This window comes from Argentina anserina, chromosome 4 (assembly GCF_933775445.1).
Source record: "Argentina anserina chromosome 4, drPotAnse1.1, whole genome shotgun sequence".
In the NCBI taxonomy this organism is placed as follows: Eukaryota; Viridiplantae; Streptophyta; class Magnoliopsida; order Rosales; family Rosaceae; genus Argentina; species Argentina anserina.
In genome coordinates, this window is record NC_065875.1 from 13,728,107 (window position 1) to 13,744,717 (window position 16,611).

The window sequence follows — 16,611 nt, forward strand, 5'->3', positions numbered from 1 at the left end:
CACCTTAGGCCTAAAAGGTCTAATTATCGTCCTCAGACTAAAGCAGCTCTTCAATTAGTTCCAGAACCAGATATCAATGGTGTGGTTAGGCATGATCATCATACTGCTGGAGGAGCACCTACAGCCTCCATCATTGGCCGTGGTCAAAAATTGGTATGGCTTTAAATCTTTCTAACTTTGTTGGTTTTGATACATGGATTATTGATTCTGGTGCATCTGATCATATAACTTATGACAAATCTTATTTTACCGTATTGTCCCCTCCACCCGTACCCTATGTTACTAATGCTAATGGTGAGGCATTCCCCGTGTTAGGGACAAGGTCCGTTCGTATTACTCCCACCATAGAGCTTCACAATGAACTCTATGTACCTGCTTTATCTCATCATTTGATATATGTTCCCCAATTGAACGCTGACGCTCAGTGCTCTGTGACATTTTTTCCTATGTATGTGCTCTTTCAGGATCTTCTCACCGGACGGGTAATTGGTCGGGGGTATCTGAGGGGCCGGTTGTTCATCTGGATCTGACATACGCAGGGGAAAAACCAGGGGGACAGTCTCGAACCGCTTTACTCTCCACTTTTGACAAGCTAAGTGAAGTTTGGTTATGGCATCGTCGCTTAGAGCATCCATCTTTTAGTGTTATGAAAAAATTCATGCCTACTTTGTTTATTAGTGTGGACGAGTCTTCTTTATGTTGTGAGACCTGTGTTTTGAGCAAGAGTCATCGATCTACTTATTCCCCTAGTACTTCTCCTAAAAAATTTCTTCCTTTTGAATTAATTCATTATGATGTTTGGGGATCCTCTAAAGAGTCTACTGTTTCAGGAATGCGATATTTTGTGTCCTTTATTGATGATTGCACACGTCTTTCATGGATTGTTCTTCTTAAAAATAAAGATGAGGTTTTTTCCGCTTTTCGTGCCTTCCATACCTCTGTCCAAACATAATATAATGCCACCATACGAGTTCTTCGTTCTGATAATGGGGGGGGGGGAATATGTGAATCATGTCTTTCAGGAATTCTTTAACACACACGGAATTTTTCATCAAACAACGTGTCCTTACACACCTGAGAAAAATGGGGTTTCTGAAAGAAAAAAATCGTCATTTACTTAATATGGCTCGGTGTATTCTTTTCAGTGCACACATGCCTAAATACCTTTGGGAAGATGCTATCATTACTTCCGCCCACCTCATTAATCGTCTTCCATCTCGTGTCCTTCAGGGGAAAATTCCCTATGAGGTACTTGCATCTCATGTCTCATTACCCTATTTTCATAATCTTCCTATCCGTGTTTTCAGTTGGGTTGCTTTTGTTCATCTTCCACAACATCAGCGTTCTAAGTTGGATGCCCGGGCAGTTAAATGTGTGTTTGTTGGGTACGGAGGACATTAGAAAGGGTACCGGTGCTATCATCCCCCTACCTGGAAGTACTATGTCACAATGGATGTTACCTTTTTTGAGGACATGAGTTATTTTCCCTCTTCTAATCCTGCTCTTCAGGGGGAGAATTCATATTTTGAAGAGCTGTATCATGGAGAGGGGGAGACAAGTGAACCAGTCGATATGGTAACATGTTCCGTTGATATTACCAATGTGTCAGCTACACAGGCACCACCGGATGTCGTCACTCGAGAGATGCAAGTACCAGAAGATGATAACACAACTGCCCCTCATGTCTCCCAAACAACTGTTTATACCCCTGACCAATGCTCTCCTGTTACAGAAGATCACTCATATGAGGTTAGTCATAGTAGACAATATGTTTTGCCAAATAGATCTACTCGGGGGCAACCAACAAAACAATATGAACCTACCCTTCAGACTAAAGCCAAGTATCTTGTGGTAAATTTTATATCTACCAAAAGATTATCTAAGTCATATGAGGCATTTGTGAATCAAATATCTACTGTATCAGTACCTAACAAAGTGCAGGATGCATTGGGAGATTCAAAATGGAGGAAAGCAATAGAGGAAGAGATGGAAACATTACAAAAGAACAATACTTGGGAGTACCTCCACCATATGGCAAGAAGACTGTAGGATGTCGTTGGGTGTTTACAGTGAAGCATATTCCAGATGGGTCAGTAAGCCGGTATAAAGCACGACTAGTAGAAAAGGGGTTCACCCAAACATATGGCATAGACTATGATGAGACATTTGCACATGTTGCAAAAATAAACACTATCCGGGTATTGCTCTCTGTCACTGCTAACTTGAACTGGCCACTTAGGCAGTTTGATGTTAAAAATGCATTCCTTCATGGAGAACTAACAGAGGAAGTATACATGGATCTTCCGCCTGGATATGTGGCCGCTTCTCCAACTACTTCTGTATGAAGATTGAGAAACTCTTTGTATGGTCTTAAACAGTCACATCGTGCTTGGTTTGGAAGATTCTCACAATTCATGAGCAAAATTGGCTACAGACAGAGTAATTCAGACCACACGTTATTTCTCAAACATCAACAAGAGAAGGTAACATCCTTAATTATATATGTTGATAATATGTTAGTCACTGGGAATGATACTGTTGAGGTGGATAGATTACAAAAACAGCTTGCCAACGAGTTTGAGATGAAGGATCTAGGTACACTCAAGTACTTCTTAGGCATTGAAGTAGCCCGGGGAAATGAAGGTATCTATCTCTGTCAGAGGAAGTACATTCTTGATCTTCTAACAGAGACAGGTATGTTGGACTGCACTCCCATTGATACTCCTATTCAGCAGAACCATCGGTTAGCAGAGTACCCAGATTAAGTCCCTACTGAAAAAACTCGTTATCAGAAGCTAGTTGGACGCCTAATTTATCTATCACATACCAGACCAGATGTTGCGTATGCAGTAAGTGTAGTGAGTCAGTTCATGCATAATCCCAATGAGGACCACATGGATGCTGTTGTAAGGATTTTGAGGTACTTAAAGTCAGCTCCAGGGAGAGGAGTAATGTTCTCTAATCACAATAATATCCTCGAAATTTGTGGCTTCACATATGCAAACTGGGCTGGAAATATTACAGATCGGAGATCCACATCAGGGTACTTTACCTTTGTTGGGGGTAATCTTGTTACATGGAAGAGTAAGAAACAAAATGTGGTAGCACGATCTAGTGCTGAAGTAGAATACAGAGGTATGGCTCAGAGAGTGTGCGAATTGTTATGGCTTAGAAGTTTGCTACAAAATTTAGGTATTAAGCCTAAATGTGCTATGCAGTTGTACTATGACAACAAGGCAGCCATTGATATTTCCCATAATCTTGTGCAACATGATCGTACAAAACATGTGGAGGTTGATCGTCACTTTATAAAAGAGAAGCTAGACGCGAAGATCATCAGTTTTCCTTTTGTTTCTATAGAAGAGCAACTTGCCGATTGATAGAGCGTTGTGTTATAACGTCTATAATAAACCCTGTAAAACATCATTGTTAGTATAGAATAAGCAGGGATCGTTCTTTCCGGGGAATTGAAGGGAACTCTAAACTTTTAGTGTTAACAAATAATGGGGGTTTGAGATTGATTATTAACTACTAAAATAAAACCTAAATTATTATTTACATGATCGACTTCTCTTTAACAAACTTAAACCAAATTTACCATTACACCACATAATTACAAGTTTGAACCTATCATGCATTCTAATTCGACCAATTACATACTTTTTAGACACCAATACAATTAGAGCCTTAGGGGATCATCTAATCGTGCAAGATTTCAATTAACATTTAGATTGACTTAGGGCCTAATCTAAATTTGCATGCAATCGAATTCAATAACACTTAGAGTAGAAATCAAACAAGATTACATTTAAGCACCAAATATTTGTTGGAGACATGTTTCATGTATGGCGTCACCAACCATGGTTTCACATGCAAATTTCCAGAATTTTTACCACTTTTAATCAACACAAATCGAACCTACTTAGGGCATGATTCGATTTGTGTCAATATGGTTGATGAATCTAGCACTCAAACACAATCTTAGGGAATGCATCCAAGCACTAAATTCATATGCACATATCTGAAAATTATTTAAAAGTATGAGAAAGATGATTAGAACACAACAATAGAAATACAAACTCATTAGTTATAGAAAACCATCAATTCGGCAAAGATCCAAAAATCCAATAAAATAATCTGAAAATTTCGATTCTTAATACAAAACAATAATCCCACACAAACATCATACTACAATCTTCATAGACAAAGTATTGTAAAAAAAATCAAAAACAAACAAACCCACGGAGAAGAGTTGGGAGAATCACACGTTGTATGAACCTTGGAAGTGTGTCTTCAATAGTGATTTCGGTGGAGATGGAATTGCTATATGGGGGAGGATGGATTGTTGTTTTGATGAAAGATGTTTGAGGTAGTATTTTGGTAGAGGTTTGGCTCTTGAATGCAAATGAGAAGTGATGATATTTGAGAGGTGAAGCCATGTATATATAGAGGAAAGATGGAGGGTTTGAAATTGCTTCTTTCTTCCTATAATAATGTCATGTTTTAATCCCTAAAACATGGAAAGTTGTATTCCCTAAAACATGGCATGCTTTAATCCCTAAAACATGTCATGTTTTATTCCCTAAAACATGCCATGTTTTATGCCTTTAATGATCATCTTCTATTTAATTGTTGCATGACTTGGCTCCATCTTTTTTTTTTAATTATCTTTTCAATTCAATCTGAAAATAAGAAAATAAAATCATAAGTAAGAGATAATTAGTTTCAAAACCTAACAAGGATTCCTAGTCAAACTAGGAATATAACCAATTATGCGTTTTAAACTCATGTAAGCACAAAAATGCATCCAATACTGCTCAAGACTCTTACTACGACTCAATGACTCAATAGTACAACAATAAGGGCTAAGCAAAGTACAAATTGAGGTAAAAACATGTTAAGAACGTCGCACAAAGTGCTCCTATCACCGATATGCTCACAAAAGGAGTGTCTAAAAAGGCCTTTTATGATTCACTTAGCACGTTGGCATGGTTGATATGTATGCACCAACTTGAGAGGGAGTGTCGGCGTGAATTCGGCCGGGAATCACAGCCCGTAATTCCCTCTGTGAATCACGGAGTAATTAGTAGTAGAATTAGCCTATATAATCAAGTAGAGCCTGTGTATGAATCAATAAGCAATAAAGAATAATATTCTTCTCGGATAACATTGATCACCAATGAATGCTCACTCACATCCATCTCTAGCTCAATGATTTTAGAGTAAATTTGGTTGAGTTCGGACCTCATAGCAGCAAACTTATTTGCAACTGCTTGCTCATTTACAGGTTCTTCAGCTTTGCTACTAGACATGACTCTACAAAAGATATAGCAACATCATTCAGAAAGAGGCATCCACATAAAATTATTTTCAGATGTACAAATTATTATCACATTCTCACAACAACACCGACAATAACAAAAGGTCTACGGTACATTGCATTGATCAAACCCCCAATGATCCCCATTGCACTCTTGCTATTATCCTATTGCATTATTGCTTGTGGGAAGAAATATGGTAGATGTACTCTTGATAGAGTCCCCTAATGATAATTCTATGGTCTGTACATTTTATTTTCTTTGCAAGGTAGACATTGGAGCTAGTAAAAAACTAAGAAATTATTTGCTCACAGAAATATCCAAATAGCCTGATAGCTGTACTATTTTTGTGTAATGACAACAAAAGAGACTTGGGATTCATTAGATATATGGTGCTCCATCCTTGCAACATATCACAACTTTCTCCCACCCATGGTTTTGTTGGGAAGAAGTAATGAGCACCACGTAAAGAAAGAAAGAAGAAAATTAGAGAATGAGTAATTTATAAAGGAGACAAAAATTGAAAAATACCCATGTTACATCTCTATTCCCTGTGATGCTGCCCTTCCCCCACATGAGGCCACATGGAAAGGAAAAATATTTAGTTCGACCTCTCCCTTGATACTTACCAACATATTATGAAGCTTAAAAAGCACTCAGTCAATGTGTTGTTTTTTATGTTTTTCTCATCTCTATGTCGACGACCAACTCGAGTCAAACCTCATGAATTTAATTAGCTTAATTAAGATGTTCGGATCAAAATCAGTTTTGAGTCTCATTTAGAATAATTCAATCAAGCTAACAAACATACTGTTTCAAAATCAGTAAGATACTACCTTTTGTTGATGTCTCTTTTTCCACAAGCACAAAGCCAAGGTCCGACATGCGAAAAACCGAATCAATGGTCCTAAAACAACACCAAGCTTAATATCAAGCCAAGCGTAGATTAAAGCACGTCATCCAATTCTCGTAGACCCAAACTACGCTTTGGTATTTATACGAGGGGTCGTGGTATGGAATGTAACAGAGCTTGTGAAGCCTATTGTCGAAATAGAGCACGTAAACAAATTTTAGGCTTGAGAACTAAAATTCATGCATTATGTGATTTTAAATTTGACATTGGGCTAGTAGAGAAATGAATCTTCAACCCAATGAAGTCAAAACCCATTTCTGGCCCAAATCATGGTCTCAAACATAAAGCACGTTCTCCTCTTTTTGCTGCTGAGACTGATGCCCAGCCAATTCTAGCAACACCAGAAAACCATAGAGAGGCAATCACGTCTAGATCTTCTAAGATCTATTTGATTTCCTATCCCCATAACTTCCTTTGAGCATGATTTAAGGAACCCGTAATCTTTGGTTGGCGTCAGCATCACCTAGGCGCCGTCCTATTCTCCAATCATAATTGTCCCTATACACTGAACGGATTCCTTCAAGGAGATGAAGAAGAGTCCCAAGAATCATCGGTCCTTGAGGTCCCCTTCCCTTCACTTCAAGCGAATTGTTGTTGTTACAATTAAGCGAATCATTGTTGTTACAATCAAGCGAATTACGGTTGTTACAGTCAAGTGAATCGCTGCTGTTACTATCAAGTCAGATCAATCACAACAAAATCGTTCTTGAATCATTTCCTCAATCGATTTTGAGCCTAGTCGCACCGCAAAAACACCCTCATATATTTGGTGACTCCGCTAGGGAGACTAGGTTGTGATTCAAGACTAGGCACAACGGCGAGCAGAGGCCTTAAACATTTGTCAAGTTATTCTGACTTCACATTAAAGCTAAACCCAATTGAAGCTAAGTCTTCTGAACTCTCACTGAATTTCCATATTCCTTATTCATTCTTATCATTTTTGGCTAAAGTATTTCTCTCTCTCAAATTCGATTAGAGCCCTAAATATCTCTCCAACTTCACCCAAACTCCACCAAATATCTTCTGACGGTTGTGCCCGCCATGACCTCCAAGTCCAGCTCCGGCGATAAAGCCTCCGACCTGAAACCAAACCCGATCATTAAGTTCTCGGAGGACCAATTCACCACGATCGAGTTATCTGACGCCAATGGCCAGGAAAACAGTGTCGTCTACGAAGCACCACGCACAACTACAGTGAGATCAAGAACGAAGACGACGCGGCTGCGCTGACCAATTCGGCTCCCACTTTGTTAGGCTGCAGCGGAGGAATCGAGCAATGACGTCGGGTGCGATGGAGGAGGAGGAGGAGGTGGTGCTGTTATCACAGACAAATTCAGAGGTGGAATATTCTCCGGCGATCTGAATATTTGCATTCCTGGTAAGCATCTCACATGAATATTCCCCACGTTGTCGCTAATCTGTATGTCCTTTTTCAATCGTCGATTCGGAGGCTGCGTATCTCAGTTTAATTTGATTGAGATTTTCGTTTAATTTCCACAGTGAAATTAAAGCTTTATTGTGATTGTCTTTGAGGTTTTAGGTGTTCTGTTCAGTTTCAAAGAATTAGAGAGGTTTGATTGGTGGTGAAATGAGAGCTGAAGGAAGACGATGATGAAGAAGGCGAAGGTAAATGTAAGTAAGTATGAGGGTAACCAAAAGCACCATTCTCAAGCACAAAATGGTTGATAAGGTAGTCACTTCCTCAATTAACTTGCTCTATCTTAATACTAAATTCGGAATCTGTTTGAGTTCAGATGCAATCCTTGTTTGTGATGATGGATTTGGCTAATTTTAGTTGAAGTTGTGTTGCATATTATGAGAGAGATTTCGATAATGAAGATTGTCAGGCATCTTAATATTGTGAGGTTGCATGATGTAATCTTCCAATTTTTCATGATGTTTTGAAGCTAGTGGAGTGTAATCTAGTATCATCTTGTTTGGCATCATAGCTGATATGACTGTTTTCTTGTTTGGCATCACAGAGATCTATATAAGTTCAACATTAATGAAAGGACAACTATCCAATAGTTTTATATATACCAGAGTGCTACCAAATATCCAAAGCCACGAAGAGTTCATATACCATACGGTCTGAGTATTTTGGCTAAAAGACTAGAAGTAAAACTAATTTGATGAGAAAACTTTAACAGTGCAGTATGGAATAGAACTGCGCATGATGCTATGAGTTCGAGTCTAAGCCACATTCTTGCTTTTTTAAGATGATTAAGATCACATTCTGATGCTTTGTTAAGTTGTGTTTTATAAACTCAACCCCCTTCTACCTTCTTATCACATTTTAATTTTCCAACTGTAATCAATGGCTTAAATGAACTGGACACATGCAGATACACAAAAACGAAATGTATGAGCCTGAGTTTGTTAATTTTATTTTCTGAACTGAAACTATGACATTTTTTTTTTGCTATTGGTCAGAAAACGAAGAACATTTGATATAGTTGTTAATAATTTCAAGCAAAATAAGCACATTAGACCTTTCGATTGTGGAAGTTGATTGTTTTTTGTTGTTGTTGCAACTGTAGGCATAAGTGGACAGATCGGTACTAAGCTCATCTCTGAGATAAGAGTACCTGCAACCAGAATAAGAAGGGAAAGCCAGGTGTCTCTCTCTCTCTCTGCTATATAAGTTTATTTTTTTATGTTATTTTTGTGTCTTTCTCTGGATCTGTGAATTGATCTATAGTTGCTAACTGTGTTTAACTTGGGTAAGTTAGTGGCTTCAGTTCTTTAAAGTACCTTAAGGAGCTTGCTATTATTTTGCATATATATGTCGAGTTGATCCTTGAATAGCATATGTAATTTGCATGGGCGTATGATGGTGAAGAGGCTGCAACTAGAGCTTATGATCTTTCTGCCTTGAAATATTGGGGCCCCAACACTCTGACTAATTCCCCAGTGAGATTATTGACCTTGATTTAATGGATTTGTTGCATTGTTTTTTATTCACATGAAAGCATATACATGTTCCAGCACTTCGGTTCATCTTACATTTATCTTGAGGATAATTACTCACTGGAAAGAGAATAAGTCAGTGTGTTTCTTAAATCAGGGCCTCAGTTTCATTCTTTCTCAAGATCTGGAAATGCATCACCTATTTGCATACTTGTGGTCAACTCTGAAGAATTTTCAAAGTATTCGTATTGTAATTAAATTTATTAATTTTTGAATGTTTTCTTATCATTTTCTCAATTGCACTCGTTTTATACACTTCAAGTTACTGATTACACAAGACTTTGAATTCATCCTACGAGCTTACATTATTTGTAGTCTGTATTTTTTTTATAGTCTGTATTTTGTAAACTCTTTAGGAGGCTTTCATTTACATTATTTCTCAACTCTGTTTAGAATACGGGCCAGTGCATGATGTGAAGTTACTGCAGACATCTGTCAAGGAATACAAATAGCAAAGCCATTGGAGATTACAATCTATCACCTATGAGTTGAGGTCAAGGATTAAAATAGCAAAGTTTAATAATGTAAGTCTTCTTTGTGGCATTCTACTATATGTACTAATGTCTTTAGTCTCAACTTACTAATGTATTTAGTTAAAATATAGGGTCAAGATTAGTTTGTAAGATAGATTCACAACTCAACGGGAAACAGTAAGTTGTTTTTTAATTGAGTTTTTTTCACCAACAGTCCCTCAACTCTGGTGTACCTACCAATGTGATACCTCAACTCTTAATCGTACCAATGTGATACCCAGACTCTAATATTGCTATCATTGAAGTACTTTCGTCATTTTTTTTCAACTTCTCCGTCATCTCTGGTGACGTGGCAAGTACGTGAGGCCCACAAAGAGGGTTAAAAGACAAAATTAACCCCATCTGAGATGAGCAATGTTTTTCCCGCCCTTTACCTTGAGAAAGACACCCAACAATTCCAATTTTCCCTCCCTACTCCTTAATTTGTGTCTCTTATCTAAACTAAAGAACTACCGCCAACCAGTCGACCACAATCTGATAAAACCTAGATCAATCTCATTTTCTATTTTTACCCTAGCACTTGTTAAACTAACAGAATAAATATAGAAATTTATATGGAACATCTTATTTCCACAATCTCATAAGAATATAGAAACACATAACTTAACGAAATTCAAATACATGTTTAAGTACCATTAGTTCTTACAAGCAAAAGTCATGGCAGATCAACATAAAAGGTGGCAACTAATGGTACTTAAACATGTATTTGAATTTCGTTAAGTTATGTGTTTCTATATTCTTATGAGATTGTGGAAATGAGATGTTCCATATAAATTTCTATATTTATTCTGTTAGTTTAACAAGTGCTAGGGTAAAAATAGAAAATGAGATTGATCTATGTTTTATCAGATTGTGGTCGACTGGTTGGCGGTAGTTCTTTAGTTTAGATAAGAGACACAAATTAAGGAGTAGGGAGGGAAAATTGGAATTGTTGGGTGTCTTTCTCAAGGTAAAGGGCGGGAAAAACATTGCTCCTCTCAAACAGGGTTAATTTTGTCTTTTAACCCTCTTTGTGTGCCTCACGTACTTGTCACGTCACCAAGATGACGGAGAAGTTGAAAAAAACTGACGGAAGTACTTCAATGATAGCAATACTAGAGTCTAGGTATCACATTAGTACGATTAAGAGTTGAGATATCACATTGGTAGATACACCAGAGTTAAGGGACTGTTGGTGAAAAAAAACTCTTTTTAATTACAATTGAGTTTGTAATGACTTAGTATGCTTGTTGATTTGTGTGCAAAATTAAAGTTTGATACGCTTTGTTTGAGCCAACCCCAGAGCTTGATATGATTGTTGCAGCTAAAGAAGCACAGTGGCTTGGCCTATCATCTACATCAAGCTACTAAGGTAAAAATTGGGGAAGAGGACTTAAAAGAAGTTACTGATGATGTACCATTCGACCAAGTCGATCGTCGGTGATAAAACTTATATATTAGGTTCATTAGTTTGGAATGTAGATTCATATAGATCGATTAGGACTAAATATTTAGATATGTATCCTTACATTTAAATGGATTAGTTCATTGGAGTTGAATATTAATTTTCAAGAAAGTTTCCTTTATTCTCATATTTTATTTGGATTTAAAGCTATTAATTGGTCTCTTTTATTTAAATATTTTTTTATAATCAGAATGACATTAACGGTGTGCATTGTGCGCCGTATATGAAAAATTTACGGTGTGCAAAGCGTGTAGTAAATAATCATCTATGACGTGCATTGTGCGCGGTAAATGAAAACATTTACGGCGTGCAATTGCGCGCTGCAATTGAAAATGACATTTTACGACATGGTCTTTAATAACGTGTTTTTACGCGTCGTAAACCAAATTCATGGGGTGCATTGCATGTCGTAAATGACCATTTTTCCTGTACTGACAACATGCAATTGTAAAGGAAAGAAACAACCTTTCAGGCAGCAGCTTCATACCCTTCCATGCTCGGTCCAAATTACTCATGCTTAGTCACTAGTGATATTTACTAGATGTCATCAAAGAAAACTCTTTTCACAAGCAGCCAAGTAGGCCAAACACATTACCAAAAAAAAAAAGGCTTGGTCAAAACAAACTTTATTTTGCTCCGGTTTCTTGCTCTCTTTACCACTTGTGAAGCTTTAATCTATGCCATGAAACCATTTCAATTTGTCCTACCTTTCTTCTCAAAAGTCAAACTCAAACAATTAAAGATGTTTGTTATTACTAGTACATGCTCTCATTTACTTAAGGGTTGCCTAAATTAATAGGTCATTTGTTTCCACAACATACATCAAGTCAACACTTATTCATGAATTTTGAAATCGCTGCTAGGTATAACTTAATTACCTCTACAAGCATGGATTGTCATCTAAAAGCCCAACTATTTTTGAAGCAGTAGCTATTAGCATATTTATTCATACTTTCGGTTGTAAAAAATGATACAAATCAGATTATGGCAATCAAGCACAAATAATACTATTCAATTCTCATGCACACTTGGGGGCTAATACAAATAAGTTTCCTAGAGCTCCAATAGTATAAATCTTGTTGTCAATTATCATAGAACATAGTACATTCACAGAAAAAGCATGTGGACTTCCACCAATATGAATACATATTCCAACTAGCAAGTAACATATTCCCAGCAGCAAGCATACATATTCCCAGTAGCAAGCAACATGTTCCCATAAGCAAGTATACACATTCCCAATAACAAGCGTAATACATACTCAGTAATCAGTGCAATACATTTTCAAGCAACATGCATAATACAATCCCATTGATGAGCATACTACACTCACAACAACATGATACAAGAAAGGAGACACTGAATTCCCAGCAACGAAGATCCATACAAGAAGACATTCCAGCCTAAGAAAACCTGTCACGTCAAACCAATGCATCATGTCATAACACTAGGCCAAAAATCAAAGTTAACAATGGTTTTTGCCCATTGTCTGTTATAAGAGTGTACCATTGTCTATTGAACAATTGTCTTAAACATGGTTCAGACAATGCACGAACAACATTGTCTGTAACCATTCCAGACAATGGACATGGTTTAAACAACCATTGTCTAAATCCTAGTAAAGACAATGTTTTTTTACAAATATGTATTGAATAAGTATAACACAGACAATGGTGGTTCTGGACTTTGGCATTATTAGAGTAAAATAAGACAATGGTCTTTTTTTCTAGCGCCCATTGACTAAAATTCTCTCATATAATGGTTTTTCTCACTTTCACTATTATTAATAGTTTCATCAGACAATACTTATATTTTCATTTGCATTATCAATTGGTTTCTAAATCAAACCAATTAAAAACTCAATTGCATTATCAAAATTGACTAATTCATTACATCATCTCCATTGCATTAGATGCACTGTACTGAGCAACTGGCTTGAATATCCCAACTATTGATATTGTCTAACAAAAAGAAAAAAAACTTATAAGTAATAAGAAAATAACATTAGTAAACTGCCCAAATATTAGTCATAATCTCTCTATGTTGTGCTTTTCTTCAACAACTCAGTTATATGCCCTGGATCTCAAATAACTGTCATGATAAAGAGAAAGTGATTAGCTAGGGCTACCAGGAAGAAAAAATTTACCATCATTTTACAAAAAGAAGCATAACCTTGTGATACAAAAAGAAGCATCTTTTTACCTTGATGTGGTAAGATCATGCTAAATTGTAGTAGGAATGCAACTTTCTTGGTCCATGGTTGGTGATAGCAAGTGCAGTCTCAATTAGTTGTTCAACCAAAAAGTGATGATCAGTGTAGAAAAAATGGTTTGGCAGATAGTTTAAGGCCATTGCACAATAAGGATATCAGTTAGTAATCAGAGGTATTTATCATGTCTTCAATGTAGCCATCAACTATTATAAACAACAAACATCATAATCTACACAAATTACTAAGATCAAGATATTGAAGACAGTCTGCAATGTTACATCTTAACTTACAAATACATTCCAAGAACAGTGGAACTGGAAAAACACATTATTTCTACCATATAAAATTATAAATGATGCATATTATATCGAAAAACAGCCAAAAACTTTACATCTATTTTGAAATAAATTTTGCCTTTGATTTAGTATTCTTTCATAGAAGAGAAACAAGCAAAATTCAGCTAAAAGTAAAAAACATACCCAATCTTCAGCTAATTTGCTGGTCTTTCCAATTGCACTGGATATGGCATCAAAAAATGACCTATAAAAAATGACATATAAGTGTTCAATAATGACTTACCATATGGCAAAAAAAAGAGGGTTTTAGATTTCATGTCAAGGACGCATAAAAGAAAGAAAAAAAGCTATGGCTATATTTAATGAACTAGTGAAATATAAGATGACATATACTAGATCTCGAAAGCAAGTATGTCCAACTTCATTTGGGGGTGGGAGTGACCTCTGGGCTATAAAGTATCGATCAAGATAGTGAAAGAAACGACAAAGCCACCTAACCATAATCTTTGATAGATCGTTAATTAAAACGTTTATAATAAACCCTGTAAAATATCATCATTAGTATAGAATAAACAGGGATCGTTCAGTCCGGGGAATTGAAGGGAACTCTAAACTTTTAGTGTTAACAAATAATGGAGGGTTTGAGGTTGATTATTAACTACTAATGAAAATAAATTATAAATTACTATTTACATGATCGACTTCTGTTTAACAAACTTAAACCAAATTTATCATTACACCACATAATTACAAGTTCGAACCTATCATGCATTCTAATTTGACCAATTACATAATTTTTAGACATCAATACAATTAGAGCCTTAGGGGATCATCTAATCATGCAACATTTCAATTAACATTTAGATTGACTTAGGGCCTAATCTAAATTTGCATGCAATCGAATTCAATAACACTTAGAGTAGAAATCAAACAAGATTATATTTAAGCACCAAATTTTTGTTGGAGATATGTTTCATGTATGGCGTCACCCACCATGGTTTCACATGAAAATGTCCATCATTTTTACCACTTTAATCAACACAAACCGAACGTAGGGCATAATTCGATTTGTGTCAATATGGTTGATGAATCTAGCACTCAAACACAATCTTAGAGACTGCATCCAAGCACTAAAATGCACATATCTGAAAATTATCTAAAAGTATGAGAAAGATGATTAGAACACAACAATAGAAATATACACTCAATAATTATAGGAAACCATCAATTCGGCAAAGAACCAAAAATCCAATAAAACAATATGAAAATTTTGATTCTTAATACAAAACAATAATCCCACAAAAACAAACAAAGTCATGGAGATGAGTTGCGAGAATCATACGTTGTAAGAACCTTGGAGATGAAATTTGTATAGGGGGGAGAACGACTTGCTGTTTTTGGTGAACAATGTTTGATGTAGTATTTTGCTAGAGTTTTAGCTCTTGAATGCAAATGAGAAGTGATGTTATTTGAGAGGTGGAGCTATGCATATATAGAGGAAAGAGGGAGGGTAGGATGCACGGTTTGAACTTTGATGTTGCCTCTTTCTTCCTATTATAATGCCATGCTTTAATCCCTTAATTCATGCCATGTTTTATTCATTTAATTATCATCTTCTAGCTTTTAGGTTGCATATGCATGGCTCAATCTCTCTTCTTTTCACTTAATTAATCTTCACATTTATTTCTTCCTTCTTCTCTTCTTCTTCCCACGGCAAGGACTCCCTTTCTTAATTAATGATCATCTTCTATTTAATTGTTGCATGACTTGTTGATGATAGGACTCCATTTATTAATTCATGCTGTTACGACCCGAATCTTTTATTTTCGCAAAATAGTAATATCGTCCGCATTTTTAGTACGTTCTTAATCGAGATCCGATTTTAGTATCTTAGAGTTCGGATATTCTCGAAAAAGTGTTCGTCGGAGAAATGCCAATTTTGGAAAGTTACTGTTCACGGAGGAGAGTATATATATATTTGGAAAGTTTCCATTTTTGGGGAAGGGGAGGAAAAGAAAAAAAAAGAAAAAAATAATTTATGGATCGCAGCCGAGCCCGAGCCCAACCCCACCACTGTCTCGCCGCTGTTCTCCGCCGTCCGGCTGAAGTGGGCCGCCGCACGGGTCTCCCCTTGAAGCTTGGAGGGTCGCCGATCGATTGAGATAGGTGGCGCCACCCCTAGCTCCGCCGTTCAGAAGCTACGACGCCGGGAAACTCCGGCTGTCCTATTCCTCTTTTCGCCGGAACTCTCTCCTCCGGCCACAATAGGCCGTGAAATCGGTCCCAAAAGAAGCGCAAGGAGCCGTATAGCAAACCCCCAAAAGGAATCGAACCAATTCGCACCGAGGTATGAGAATCGACGATTTGAAATTCTAGGGTTCATAATTTGGGGCTTTTCTATTTGCTTTCGATTGATGTGTTTAGACTTCGAATTTGCCTTAGTAGTGAACTAGAAAGTTGTTAGAAATGCTGTATAGATTGTGTTGATGAAATTTGGGGTTGATCGGAGGCCGGCGGTAGCGGCGGCGCCGCCACTGTTCTGGTGGCGCGTGGCGCATGAATCCAGCCGAGTGTAGGGCTTAAAATAACCCTCTCGGTGTAGGGAATTTGTGAGTACCTTGTGAGATTGAGTCGATGAAGTTAAGGATCGTTATGATCTATTGAAAATGCGCGTTATCGGGTTTGTAGATCGTGAAAATCCACCCGTTGGATTAATCTTGTTTTCGTCCTAGGAAGTGAAGATTAGTTAATCGGGTTTACTAGATATGTTGGTGGTTGACTTGGTCGAGAATAGGATTCTCGGTTTATTTCCTAGGCCATAAGGGTGTTTAGCTTACTAGGGTGAATTACGAATGGCTTGATCCCTTGTAAAGGGTACGTAGGCAGTCCAAAAAAGGTTTGTGTGCAACCACAATTATTTTAGAT

The 16,611-nt window shown here is 37.0% G+C and overlaps 2 protein-coding genes across 2 annotated transcripts in view; one reads left to right on the plus strand and one right to left on the minus strand.

Annotated features, from left to right (window-relative positions):
- Positions 1–16,611, plus strand: part of LOC126790340 (uncharacterized) — a 130,330-nt gene that overhangs the window by 78,055 nt on the left and 35,664 nt on the right. The window lies entirely within an intron of this gene.
- Positions 1–16,611, minus strand: part of LOC126790341 (prefoldin subunit 2) — a 152,262-nt gene that overhangs the window by 1,929 nt on the left and 133,722 nt on the right. Inside the window, 1 exon segment of the mRNA XM_050516540.1 lies at positions 5,168–5,314. Coding sequence (XP_050372497.1) covers positions 5,168–5,312 — 145 coding nt within the window. The 5' untranslated portion in view covers positions 5,313–5,314.